The sequence below is a fragment of the Parasteatoda tepidariorum genome, chromosome 11, assembly GCF_982258835.1.
Source record: "Parasteatoda tepidariorum strain Cologne lab strain chromosome 11, Ptep-v5.0, whole genome shotgun sequence".
NCBI lineage: Eukaryota > Metazoa > Arthropoda > Arachnida > Araneae > Theridiidae > Parasteatoda > Parasteatoda tepidariorum.
Genome location: NC_141765.1, coordinates 66,500,466 through 66,514,338, shown reverse-complemented (window position 1 = coordinate 66,514,338; position 13,873 = coordinate 66,500,466). Strand labels below are relative to the sequence as shown.

The 13,873-nt window shown below is 29.6% G+C and overlaps 1 protein-coding gene across 1 annotated transcript in view; it reads left to right on the top strand.

Annotated features, from left to right (window-relative positions):
• LOC107455311 (uncharacterized) overlaps positions 1-10,037 on the top strand; it is a 133,663-nt gene extending 123,626 nt beyond the window's left edge. The window contains exon 7 of the mRNA XM_071187964.2: positions 7,574-10,037. Coding sequence (XP_071044065.1) covers positions 7,574-7,858 — 285 coding nt within the window. The 3' untranslated portion in view covers positions 7,859-10,037. The remainder of the gene's footprint in view (positions 1-7,573) is intronic.
• The last annotated feature ends 3,836 nt before the right edge of the window (positions 10,038-13,873 follow it).

The window sequence follows — 13,873 nt, the reverse complement described above, 5'->3', positions numbered from 1 at the left end:
AAAGTTTTCTGTCACGCGATATTTTGAGTTGTTCAACACATAACTCGGAGGTTACACCAGTTAGTTTTTACAGTGTACGTTTTTTATACCTTGATTCGTTATTTAATTTATTTTCTGCGTTAACGATTTAGCATACTAATTAATTACATGTTAAAAGTTATTAGATTCGTGGTATACTATAACTTCTAACACACTGCATGGTTCTCGATTTAAATAATTAAAAATGTTTTAAATAATATTGCATTTTCAGAAGAAAAAAAAATCATGATTACATATCTTCTTGAATTACTTATGATACTGGGGGAGAAGCTATCTTTTAAGCATTAACAAGGCTTCCACAACCTGTTTATATAATTTTCTAGCAGTTTTTCATCGCTAAATTTGATAATTCTTTGGAATTAAAAATATTTCAAGTTAAATTGGACTTATTGCTTAATTGAGTTTTAACATTTAAAAAAAAATAATAACAAAGTATAAATTAACCCTCACTACTTACATTAATTATGATTTATTGAAAAAAAGTCATCTATTGCATTAATAATTCCTCTCAACAACTATTACCAAAATATTATCCAATTCTCACAATTTTCTTCTTTGACTGCCAGTCTTATTGAATTTGAGCAATTTTTAATTACCACGCAATTATTGCCTCTAATTTTAATATTTGAAAGCAAAAATAAAGACTGTGATAATTTTTCTCAAAAGCTATTACCAAAATATAATTCAATTCCCACAATTTCCTTCTTTGACTGAGAGTCGTATTGAATTTGTTCAATTTTCAATTATCCCCCAATTATTGCTCCTAATTTTAATGTTTGAAAACAAAAATAAAGATTTCGATAAAACTTTAAACGAAAGAAGAAGAAAAATTTACTTGAAAATGTAATCTCGATGACTTAGTAGGACGCTAAACCGCAGGAGAAACTTTTAATGCCAAATTCTGTGCCACTTCCAATGGTACTTTAAAATTATAAATATACCTATCCACTGCGTAATGTTGTGTAATCCAGCCATACTTTTGTTTACACTTCGGTATTTTGAAAGAAACTATTTCAACATTTGACACTGCAGGTTTTATTTTAGATTTAACTGATTTCGCGTTTCCTATACTTTAAATTTTAATTCCAGTATGTAGGTTGAAGTGTTTCTCCCCAATTGTAAAAATTTTGGTGTATAGTTGCCCTCAGTTTTTGTTGTTGTGTCAAACTAAAACTTTTTACACTGCATGTAGTCCCATTTATTAACGTTTCACTGTTATAGTTTTATTTAGTCAATTATTTTTTTTTGTTTATTTGTTTTCTGACAACTGTTTGTTTTCAGGCGCATTAGAATCAATTTATTGGATTCATTGCAAAAACATTTCGTTTAAAAAACAAACACATTCTTAGTAATTTATTCCGATTAGTTCTTTCAAAAAAAATTTTTTTTTCAATTTTATATGATTTTTGTACGATAAATACAATTTTGTACTTAAAAATGTGCTTGAGACACCAAAGCACTTCAATACGAATGATGGCAACTCTAAACTAAAAATTTTTACATTGCATTGTATAGCTAACACGCCAAATATATGCAATGTGTAAAACCTTTAAATTAAGACATCATCATTATTTTATACTGTTACAAAACATTTATTGACAGAAGAAGTTGAAACTAAGTAATATATAATGTGTACTGGCTTTAGAAAAGAGGTCATTTTTGAAAGGGATGCAACAAAAATGTTATCCAGAACTAAGACAGGACAATAAGTATGCCCAGCAGGTTTTATCTTTTTCTTTTTACGGGAGAACATTTCTTAAAAATTTTCACAATATGAATTTAAAGTATTTTTATAATTACTGCTGATCGTATAAAAAGAAACTGCATTTGTTTGGGCCCCCTTTTTTAGCAAAATAATAAACAGTATTAAGGCGAACTTTTTTAGAGCAGCGGAACTTTATATCAAACTAAAGATAATCCTTAAAAGTTAGGTTTGCCGTAAATATAGATAATGATTGCTGCCTGGAAACTAAATCTTCATTATCTGAGTTTCAATATCACACAAAATTTTGAAGTTTAGTGTAAAGATTTCTCGCTCCAGAAATAACACTGAACAATAAGTATGCCCAGCTGGTTTTATCTTTTTCTTTTTACCGGCGAGTATTTCTTAAAAATTTTCACAATATGAATTGAAGTATTTTTAAAATTACTGCTAATCGTATAAAAAGAAACTGCATTTGTTTGGGCCCTCTTTTTTAGCAAAATAATAAACAGTATTATGGAGAACTTTTTTAGAGCAGCGGAACTTTATATCAGACTAAAAATAATCCTTAAAAGTTAGGTTTGCCGTAAATATAGGTAATGATTACCGTCTGGAAACTAAATCCTCATTATCTTAAATTCAATATCACACAAAATTGTAATGTTTAGTGTAAGAATCTCTCACTAAGCTCTTTAAACTTGCTTCAGGAAAAATCAATGTCAAGTATCTCAGTATGTTTCTGGATGAAATTTCTGAATAGCTATTTGTTGATTACTACTTCTTGGCCAGTCGGGATCTTTTATATTACAGAGGATGCTATACCGTGGAAAAAACTCTGCGTCACAAATTCTGTTTCACCTCCGTAACTAATTTAAAATATAAAGTATAAAAAAAAGTGAGTTCTAGCAATCCATTACCCATGAAGTTTCAGTTTCTGAAAAAAATGCAAAAATATGAAAATGCCCATTGCGTAATCCAGATTGTATTTGTAATTTCATTTTGATATTTTGAAAATTTCTTTTCAATATTTGAAACACCGTGTCTTATTCTAAATTCGTCACTTTGACAAAATGTTCGCTCGGAGCATTCACTAGGAAACGGTTTCGTCAAAAACGCAGAAACTATATATTCTTTACAGTGTGGTGGTTAAAGAGAATTTGTAATTAAAAGTTGCTCCCGCAGGTATAGCGTCCTGTTAATCATAAGTTTCCCATTTGTCCCAAAGAGTGTTAAATTGCAGTATCTTGCAGAAAATCCGAAAAAAACGCCTTTTATTTTTTAGCTCAAGACAATACATTATCGCCTATTTTATCATAATTTATTTTTTAAATCATATTCCTATTAATCATACCAAACATTTCTCAGAAAATATACCTAAAATTTCTATAACGTCGGCAATGAAATTTGATTGTTTCGTTATAGTGATAAAAGAAGGCATCATTTTAAGTAAAACAAACAACTTATGTTTTAAAAAGAATTCTTCAAAGCAGTTTTTTAAATTATTTCTTGAGTTACCTACCTTGTATGAGTGACCTAGGCTCTAATCTTCACTACATACAAATTTTGATCAACGTCGACTTAGATAACAACGAATACTGGTAAAAAGTACTTTATTTTATTTTTCTGCTACGTTAAATTGTGGTTTCAAAATTTATTCAAACAGAAATGAGTACTTTGTCAACTGCTTTAACTTTGTTTTGGTATTTTCGTAGGTATCAGACAAGCTTTATTTCATTTTTATATAAAATTTAAAATAATAACATCTATGAGATTTCCTTCTCTGAGAAATAAGAATTGTATTATAACTTATAATACTCATAAATATACAACAAGACGGTATCATATATTTTTACTTTAGACTATTTCATTCGTTTTCTCTTCGAGACGTTTTCGAAACGAACATTATATTTTCAATCAAAACTTTTATATTCCCTTTAGATATTTTATAGCAACTTTCGTTCTTAATAACAGTATAAGATGATGTTCTTCTATTAAAAATAAAACCATGTTCTGTTCGCTAAAAATCAGTTTATTTTTCTTAAACTTAATTAAATATAATACTTTCCTATTTATATATATATATATATATATATATATATATATATATATATATATATATATATATATATATATATATATATATATATAACAATACATATATATATATATATATATATATTAACCAAATAATAAAGCCAAAATATAGGATATTTAAGCCATTCGTTTGATAAATGTTTCGTCCATATGGTGACAGTTCCCAGGAAATTCTAGTTTTTAAAATTATAAATCCTTATTATCACACATTTAGTAAAAAATACTAAACTGAAAAGTAAATTTGCCCGAATAAATAGTTTTTATGCTATGCTCTAAGTTTTCCTGATGAAATAACCAAATTTCATCACATTTACCACATTTTATCACATTAACCAAATTTTATCACATATTATAAAAACATATTTCATTGTTAATTTTACCAAAATCATTACCAAAGTGCTTCGGTGGAAATTACTGAGTCTTTGGCGTACCTATAGAATTAGAAAAACTGTAAATTTTACCATATTCTGGTAGTTTTGACCATACTTTTTTTCTCAATGTAGATAGACGAAAGGCAGACTTACCATGTAGACAAGCTATACATTAAGATCAGAAAAAGAAAAATTTCAGAAAAGGCTCATTTTATTATCTCGAACAAATAAGATATAGAAACCAACAAATCCCACCAAACCTAGTTTATTAGTAAGATATGCGCGTGTCTTAAAATTGCTTTTTTTTTAAACATCTCTGCATTTAGAAGATATTTAATTGCTGGCAAAATAATTATAATTAGAATAAAATATTTTACAATATGATTCATTTGTCACATTGTAATATATTATTTAAATTATACCTTATTTACTAACAACATAACGGTTCATATGATTTCGATACTGACAATAGTAATAAATATTAGATAATTCTGACATCCCCTCTTGACATTTAGAAATGCACTAAAATACAGTTTCCTATACTTTTCGAAATTTACCGGTATACAATATTTCAGTTATCTGTTGCGTATTCTAATTAATTTATATATTTCGTTGATGAAGTCTTTTCAACGAAACAATACATTGCTTTTATTCGATTATGTAAAATGTTGAATTTCAGGTCACTCTTAATTCGAATATTTCCTCTTTTGTAATGTAAACAATGAAATATTTCCTATTAGTTACAATTTTATATAGTATATTTCAAACTATTCATAAATAAATACCATGTGTAACGAGTCCTTTAAATAAGCTCGTTATGATTTTTAAAATGTATATTTTAAACTCTTAGTTAATACAATGAAATAGCTTCAGTTCAATAAAAAATTAAAAAATGGAAATATGTATGCAAACTCACAAATTATTGAATTTTTAAGTTTTTTCAAATAAATTTGACACTTTAATAAAGTTTAAAAATTCTCATTTCAAAATATTTTATTTCATTGTTTTCATTTCACAAAAAATCCTTTAATATTTTGCAGGGGGCCGTTTTACAACAAAAATATTTTTTTTTTATTTAAAAACTTGAAAATTTATATTATTTGATAGTTTATTGGATATTTATGATTTATATTATTATTTTTTGCATAATTTGAAAGAAAAAATTTATTAATGATTTTTGAATAGGGCAAAATCTGGGTCAAACCAAAATTTTTGAAAAATCGAATCACAAATCTCCAGTTTGACCCACTATGAGGGAAGTTTAACCAACGAAAATTAAAAGATTCTTAAATACCAATAATTAAGTATCGAAGGAAATAATAAATAATTAATGACCAATAAAAATTTACAGATCTGTACGAAAACAAATAAATTAATTTGATTAAATTTAGTAATCGGAATTATCGTAAGCCAATTCTATTATTCGATTGTTTTTCGCTCTTCTTTTCAATATTTTGTGAAGTTTTCTTTATTTTTTTTATTTATTTAAGTTATGAAATATAAAACTGACGCATTATCATTATTGATTTTTAAATCATCGAGTTTAGAGAATAAAATATTTTAAGAAACTTAATCTTAAATTAATCTTTATCTTAATCGAATAATTAAATCTTTTATCTTAGATTAATAAGTTTAGTTTACATCGTGAATATTCAATATACGAGAGATTTAAATTTCGTTGAGAATGTTAAAAGATTGAATTAGCAATCCGTTAAATACAGAATGTTATCATGCAAATATTATTTTGGAGTATAGTTTATGAATCATTAACCCATAAAACAATATCAAGTGAGTTATTCAATATAAGATTAAAAGTTATTCACAGTGTATATTTTTTTCTCTTTCATACTTGCTACATATTTAACATAGATTCCTTTCATCTAAATGATCAACCATTTTAAACGTATTCAGGTTTACTTTAACGTATTTTGAATGTTTTCAAATGATGCTAGTGATCATTTATAATTCCAAGCAACCAACGATATTGAAAACAGATATAAAATCTAAAATATTCAAGCAAGGAGTAAATAGTATAGGATTAATGTCAAAGATAATGGAAAATTTAGGTTATAAATTCCGATCATGTGCGTTTCATCTCATATTTTTGACATATTATCAATAAAAGTACAAATAGACTTGTATTCAAAATAAATTTTTTAAAAATATGCTGTCGAGGTTGTTTTGTTAAGGTTTAAAAAGGGCAACTAAAAGCTCTAGTACTAAAAAAATAAATATTTAAAAATAAAATATATTACATTTTAGCCCTTAAATTTATAAACCAGCAAAATGTTTGACACTTTCTGAGAGATTTCAGATTCTTTTAGGGAATTTATCTTTTAGAATGATATCTTAATACACTGGGGGTAAAAGTGCGGTCAAAATTACCAGAATATGGTAAAATTTACCGTATTTCTGACTCCATGGGAAGACCGCAAATTTATCAGAGTAGTACTCAGTGTAGGAGAGTGCTTTTTTCGTAATTTCTAAAATGTAGTTAAATATACTGAGAGTTTCTTAAAGATAATCCTTAATATCTAGTTTTAGAATTCTAACCAAAAATGAAGACGAAAACGTATGAAAATTCAGCATTGTAAACAAATACTTAAGGGAGGAAAAGACAAAGGAATTAGTGACAATTTGACAACAGTTGAGGAAATCAAGTTCACGAACACCAAAGTCTTTTTTCAGCTTTTTCTAGCCATGTATACTGAATTTTCTACAAGATTTTACCACTTACTTATTTTAAAGCCAGAATGGTTTATCGGATAAAACACTAGCTTCATTAAATCAACCAGAAAATTTCTTTTTTTTATTTCGCTCATTGCACCCGGTTTGCTAAGTCTCTACCACTCAAAGTATACCATACTACTCTACCATCCAAAACCTACCAACCATCAGTTGACGCCTCTCATCGGGTTGAAATTGCCTTACATTCAAACTTTTTGTGGTAGGTTTTCTTGGCTTTTATTTCCCACAAATGCAGGTTAGTTTCTCATAAAATGTCTGCAACACAACACGAAAACTTCAAAAATAATCCACTTATTTGTACCTATATTTGCCTTGTTTTCTGAGTCGGATTCAAAATTAAAAAGCTACGGAGTAAAACATCAAAAACCACTTTACATATCTCGACTGTTTAACGCCATTAATATTTTTTTTGGAATTAAAACATAAAATTGTGTGAATCAGCTCTGTTAAAAGCTAACGTTGTACAAACGGTTATTTCAATGTACCACTTATCGTACCTATGAGACCTGAAAATTCCAGGGTCAATGATTTAAGAAAAAAGGGAAAAAAATTCTTCCTATACGAAACTAATTATTATACATTATCTTAAAGACAGTACATGTATAATTTCTTTTTTTAGGAAGTTCTTTCCCAGATTTGGGCGACACTTTACGATTATCCATGCTTAAAGAGCTGCGATGGATTGAAGCATTATGTCAAAGACTGTGTCAGATTAGCGTGGAGTCTTTCAAATCAATGTCCTCCTTTTGTCATTGAATACGACGCAAGAATATTTCGCAAAGATCTTCACGTCCGTTTTCATTCCTCCAATCAAGATTCAGATCACATCAAAACTTATCTTTGGCCTACTTTATTGGAAGGAAGAAATGGTCCCTGTGTCCATAAAGGAGTTGTCATCACATAATGCCATATTTATATTTCATTTCTTTTTATTTATATTCTATTATAATAATATCTTGTATTTTATTGTGGTCATGTATTTAAGTATTCTTAAAATGTTATATTGTATTATGAGAAGAAAAGGTAACTGCTCCAATGAAATTTCTATATACTATCTTAAATTAATTTTAAAAAAACATTGCAATATATAATTACAGAGTGTACTAAATTAGACTTACGATTTTCAAAATATTATAACGATAGTACTTCTCGAAAATAAAAATTAAAAAGCAGCAATTAGTATATTTTTGTGACAGGGTATTAAAGTTTCTCCCAGTGTTCTTCGGTTTCGTTCAAAAAGTTTTTGATAGATGGCATTGTGTGACTTATCCACTGCTCTTTCCGTTAAAAATTCTAATTTCGTTCGCCGGTGATTGCGGTTAAGGATGGATTTTCGAAAATCTTGTAATTTGATTTTTAATCATGATAAATTAACCGTTTTCCAGTTATAAATTTTTGAAAATAATGAAACTTAATTAAGATATTTATTCGACAATATTCAATACACTATGCATTTGGATTTAACAAATACTACTTTACTCTTACTCAATAAAAATATTTTAGCCAATGTTTTAAGCGATTCACAGCACGTTAAAAAACATGGGATTTTTAACTCGATTCAAAATTGGAATGCGTTTTATTAATATTCATAACTTTAAAAAATAATTTTTTATCCTTTAAAAAATATGTTAAAAGTCATATATTAACTTTCAGTATTTGCACTATTTACAATTAAAAGTAATATAATAGTTAATAAGTATTGGTAAGAAAGGAAACAAATAATTTGTGACCGTTACTAGTGGAATTTAACTTACAAATATTCTAAATTTTACATTTTTAATAGTAAAAATGCTGTTAAAATAATTTGGGCTCCTCCCTTAGGCTGTTCAATAAAACATGCTAGTTAGCAATATGAATTAACACATTCTCGGTTTGAATTAATTCATAACGGCTCACAGTTGAAGTTTTAGTTTAGGTCTAAATTTAACTTTAAGTGGAACTATGTAACGATCTTTCTGTCACCCTGAGAAAATTGAGCAGGAAAAAATTTAAAAAATTTTCAAGCCGTCGTTGTCCTGAAATATAAACCTTCATCAGTATCTCGACATATATTTTTTTTATAATACTAACGATCCTTTTTATAACACTCAGAATGGTATTTATTAAATATTGAAGTAGTCAAGGGACTTTATTCCCAACTACGAAAAAAAAGATAAAAATTTTGCCCATCTTTGTATTCGGTTAACTTTTTCATTCCGCTTTTCTAAATCCACATTGTGCACTTGTAATGGAATAAATAATTAGCTGTTTGAAGTGATGTATTTCAGCGGAAAAAAATAATTCAGACGAAGAGAGGTATAAGCATAGAAGTGCTTAATTGAAACTGCACTTCAGATTTGTATCTGATAAACCTTCATTGTCAATTATCCTTTTTTTTTAACTAAATGACATTCTCGGAGATGCAATGAAAGTTCGTAGATGTTATTTTTATATAAACATTAAGTTAAAATTATGATCATCAAGCAGTTACCTTTCCTTCTTTCACTAAAAATGAAGCAATTGTATTTATAGCAACCAACTCATTATTTTGTTCTTCTTCTTTTGGTGTTATGTGGTTTGTGAACAATGTCAAATTTAGGTTATATTTTCAATCCAAAATATCAGAAAACAATAGCGAAGGTTATCAGAATAGAATATCAATAAAACCCGCAACTGTAAACAAAATATTTCAATCTCAAAATGTTTATAGTGTTGGTATTATCACATAAAAATATTTATTTCGTCAAATTAATGTAGAAACATGTACTATACGACAGCAATATTGCTTCATTGTCATGTTTTTTTTGTAATAAAATTTTGCAGGGTGTCTCAGAAATGTTTTGGCACACTTTCAGGGGAAAGTGATAACAGAGGTAGAAGATCTGTAAGAGCACATTAGATTGATTTATTAAAGACTCTTATTGGATAGCATGAGTACAAATGGCATACTAGATGTATACACTTTATAATAATGCAGTAGATGCTTGAAACTTTCCCAGCGAAATATAGCGCTACCAGATCTTTTCCAGCAGTAATTAGTTGTGATTAATTATGGTTTCTCGGTACAAATTGATCGTGTGATGAACAGCGAACCCCAAATTTCAGCATGGTGGATACTCGAAGATGAGAAAAAGGCAAGCCCTGGTGGTGAAGAACAGGGATATTAGATTTGATAGATTTTTTTGGAAATTTGATATGAAGGAATCATTATTTTTCAATGTGCTCTTTTACAACATTATCCGGCTCGTTTTGCTTTCTCCGGTAGGTTTAAGAGCCTAAAGCTTTCCACAAGCAACCTATCTGTCTAATAGAAGAGGCTGTGTAATATCCAATAAAATTACCACGAAAACAAATTGAAAAATGGTGATTCCAGTACTTTGTCATTAAATTTATCAAATCTTATCTCCCTCTCCATTCCGACTGCAGGCGCTCTTGTCACCGTTCTAACACTCATTTTCTAACATATCATCATATGAAGGGGGGCAACCGATATGTACTTACAAATTATAACTAATCTCACTCCTAATTGGTACAAAAAAAGGTTGGTAAAAATCAGCCAATCGTGAACGTCAAACAGAAAAAAATTTTATTGATAATTTAGACACTTCCTACATAAATTCATTCAAGCTTATCTCATCCCCATGTTTCGGTCACTTTTCTCTACCTGCTTAAACTAGTCAACTTATTTCCCCAAGTGATTGATTAATGCTTAAAAACGCATGAACGTAACTATATTGACTAACACAGTCGAACAAACTAATTTTGTTTTGGCTGAAGAAGTAGAGCAGGCAAGCCTTGTCACGATATATGTTGTTAACTTCACACGCATATGATACACGATACCTTTGAGATCCCCCCTCAAGAAATCAAAGTTGCACCGAGTAGCTACTACTCAGTGTTGCTAGGAGAGCACTAGCAATTTTGTGCAGAGAGCCACATAGCTGTGTACAATGATATTTAGAACCATCAGTTGCAGTAAAATACTTCATCTTCTTATTTTTATGGAAAATGTTCAAGGCATATTGATTATTCAGCTGTTTTATTAGTCCAAATTATTTATTTTAAATAGGATAAGCAGCTGAAACATATTTATTAACAACTTTCACAAAACTGTGGCCTTTCTCCATATTGGCGTTTTGCGCCATTTTCAAAATCATTGACAGCACTGGTTTTAGATAGGCTAAACTTGATCTAACAGTCATATGTAACAATTGCTAACTCACAGCAGTTATAAAAATAGCATATCATTTGCAAAAAAGCATTATTTCATATTACAACTGAGCCTTCAAAAAACAGCCTTAACAGACAGTACCTCTCTTCTCGCTTAACTAGTTAAAAATTACTTTCTAGATTACCCCTATATATTGAGGTGGACCCTCGATGGCTCAAGGGATAGAGCTGTCGCCTCCCAACGAGGTGACCCTGGTTGATTGGAATTCTGCTACCAGGTTGCACCAATCACAGTGCTGACGTTAGATATCCTTTGTGGTAGACGGATCATGTGTTAGAATCCCCTTGCAGCCTGGCTAATCGTGGGAGGTGTTCGTGTTTTTCATCTCCGTTAAAAGTAAATGCCAGTTAGTTCCAACAAAAAGTCTTCCACGAAGGCTAGTTTGTCTTAATGTTTGTTCAAAATTACAGGGGGACAGAGTTGAACATCGATAGTCGTAAACTCAGAATTGGATAAGCTGTTCAACGCCGGTTGTAAAATAAAATAAAATATGTATTGAAATCCGGCACGATAGCTCTCGGAATAGAGCACTCACCTCCTAATGAGATTCCCAAGTTCGAATCCCAGCGATGACAGGCCAGTACGAATTATGCACCGAAGACAGTGTTGACGTTAGATATCCTTTGTGGAAGACTGATCATGGGTTAGAATCACCTTGCCATCGAACTAACCTTGAGCGATTTTTGTGATTTACCTCTCTATGAAACGCAAATGCGAATCATTTCCATCAAAAGTCCCTCATGAAAGTTAGTTTGTTCCCTTGCTTAATACTGAAGTTCCCTTGTCTTCTGGCTTGGGTTCCAAATTGCAAGGCTACGGAATTCAGCATTATAGACGTAAACTCAAAATGGGTCTGATGTTCAAAACCGGTTATAAAATATTGAGGTACAAAACTCGAAATCCCATACAAAATATTTGGAGAAATGCTTTTTTGCGTACGATTTCGTAACTTAACTTATAGACATCCCTAACTAAGTGGCGTAGCTATAGTTGTGCCATTACGATATGTTCTTAATATGCGAAAATCCAATATATATAACTGATGTTTTTCACGAAGATTTTTGGTGTCTCTTATACTCTTGAGTAATGTTATAATAAAATGAAAAATTCTTCAACATTTTCACAATTCTGGGGAAAATGCGTAAACTCATAAGAAACTATCTCAAAATTGCGATAAATTTATGCCATTTGTGCTGTAAAACTTTGTCACCGAAAAAAAAAATACGGAGTAACAGTTGATAGGTTTTTTAAAGCTGTTTGGCTTTTTTCTTTAGAAGATTTTTTGTTTGCTAACAATTACCCTCACTTGAGATAGACCAAATTAAGTGTCATACCGAAGAAATTTACCCATATTTATTCGAAACGGTCATTGAAAATTTCAACAAAAAGTCCGCATGTAACAACAAAATTCTTTCTCCTAGTGCTCAGTATGATGTTCCATACATGACCCCCTATCATATCAAAGTAGTCAATCGAAATATTCAACAACATTAATTCTTACCAGAATTTTAGGACAGCCTGTATTTGCCCGAGAAACTATGAGCTACAGTTTTCTACTATTTATAGTGTTTGCAGATAAAGACAAATGCCTAAATATATCATTAAAAAGTATCTATTTGCACTAACTCATAGTGCAAATACCATATCGCATAAGTGAATACGCTCTGAGTCAATATTGCTATCAGTCAATACGCTATGAAATATAAATGAGTGAATTATTATAAATTAAGTATTCCTTCCTTGAATGTTCTCTTTCGTAATAGATTAATAAAATTTCACAAAAGCATTCAGAATGAATCGATAAATTCCGTGGTTCTCCAACACTATTGGGAAACATAAATCTAATGGTACTGAAAAGTACTGGCTGACCAGATGGAATTAAAATAAATACTTTTCTAATCGGATTAGAGTTATTAAATTGAAAACGCGCATTTTTCCTACTGGCAAGCCTTATCTGCAAAGGTATCGAAAGTATCAAATGAATTATAAATATGCTTCATTTTAATGCACTAATAGTTGCTCCATTGAATATCGTATCTCTGTAATGGACGGTAACAATAATCCGATTATCAACTTAAGACTGTCATCGTGTTCCCTATTGAAACAACTCAATGAGAAAAAATTTATAATTTTGAGATGGCGCAACAATTATTTTATGAAGCTGAAAATTAACAACTCCACGACAAAGCTAGTATTTTTAAGAATTAAGTCAGTAAGCTTTCCGAAAATGTCAATTTAAATTTGTCATTTGAATATTCTCTAATGATATCAGTTCTTCCTGCAAACTTTTTTTGTAAATCTTTTCGCTACTTTTCTGCCGCACGGGGTTTTAGAGAAATCAATTTCATCTAAAACAATAGTCAAATACTCAGTTTATAGCAAAAACTTTTCTTGTTTTTCTCCCTTAGACAATCAAGCTAACCATGTAAAAAAGCTTAGTGTATCTCAACACAAAAATGGTAGTAACTACTCCACATTAAAGCAGTGCGTTGTAAAACGCCATACATAACTCTTGAATCTAGATGTTTCACTACTCCAAGAATGTTCTTTTACACTGCTTGGTGTAAATTAGCCACCACCATTTTTGTTATTCAGTAACAATATAACATTGATAATTTCAGTTAGATATAATACACATACACTGGTTATCATAAATTAAGGAAAATTCACAAAAATCGCGATAACTCAAGAAATTACACATGGAATTTT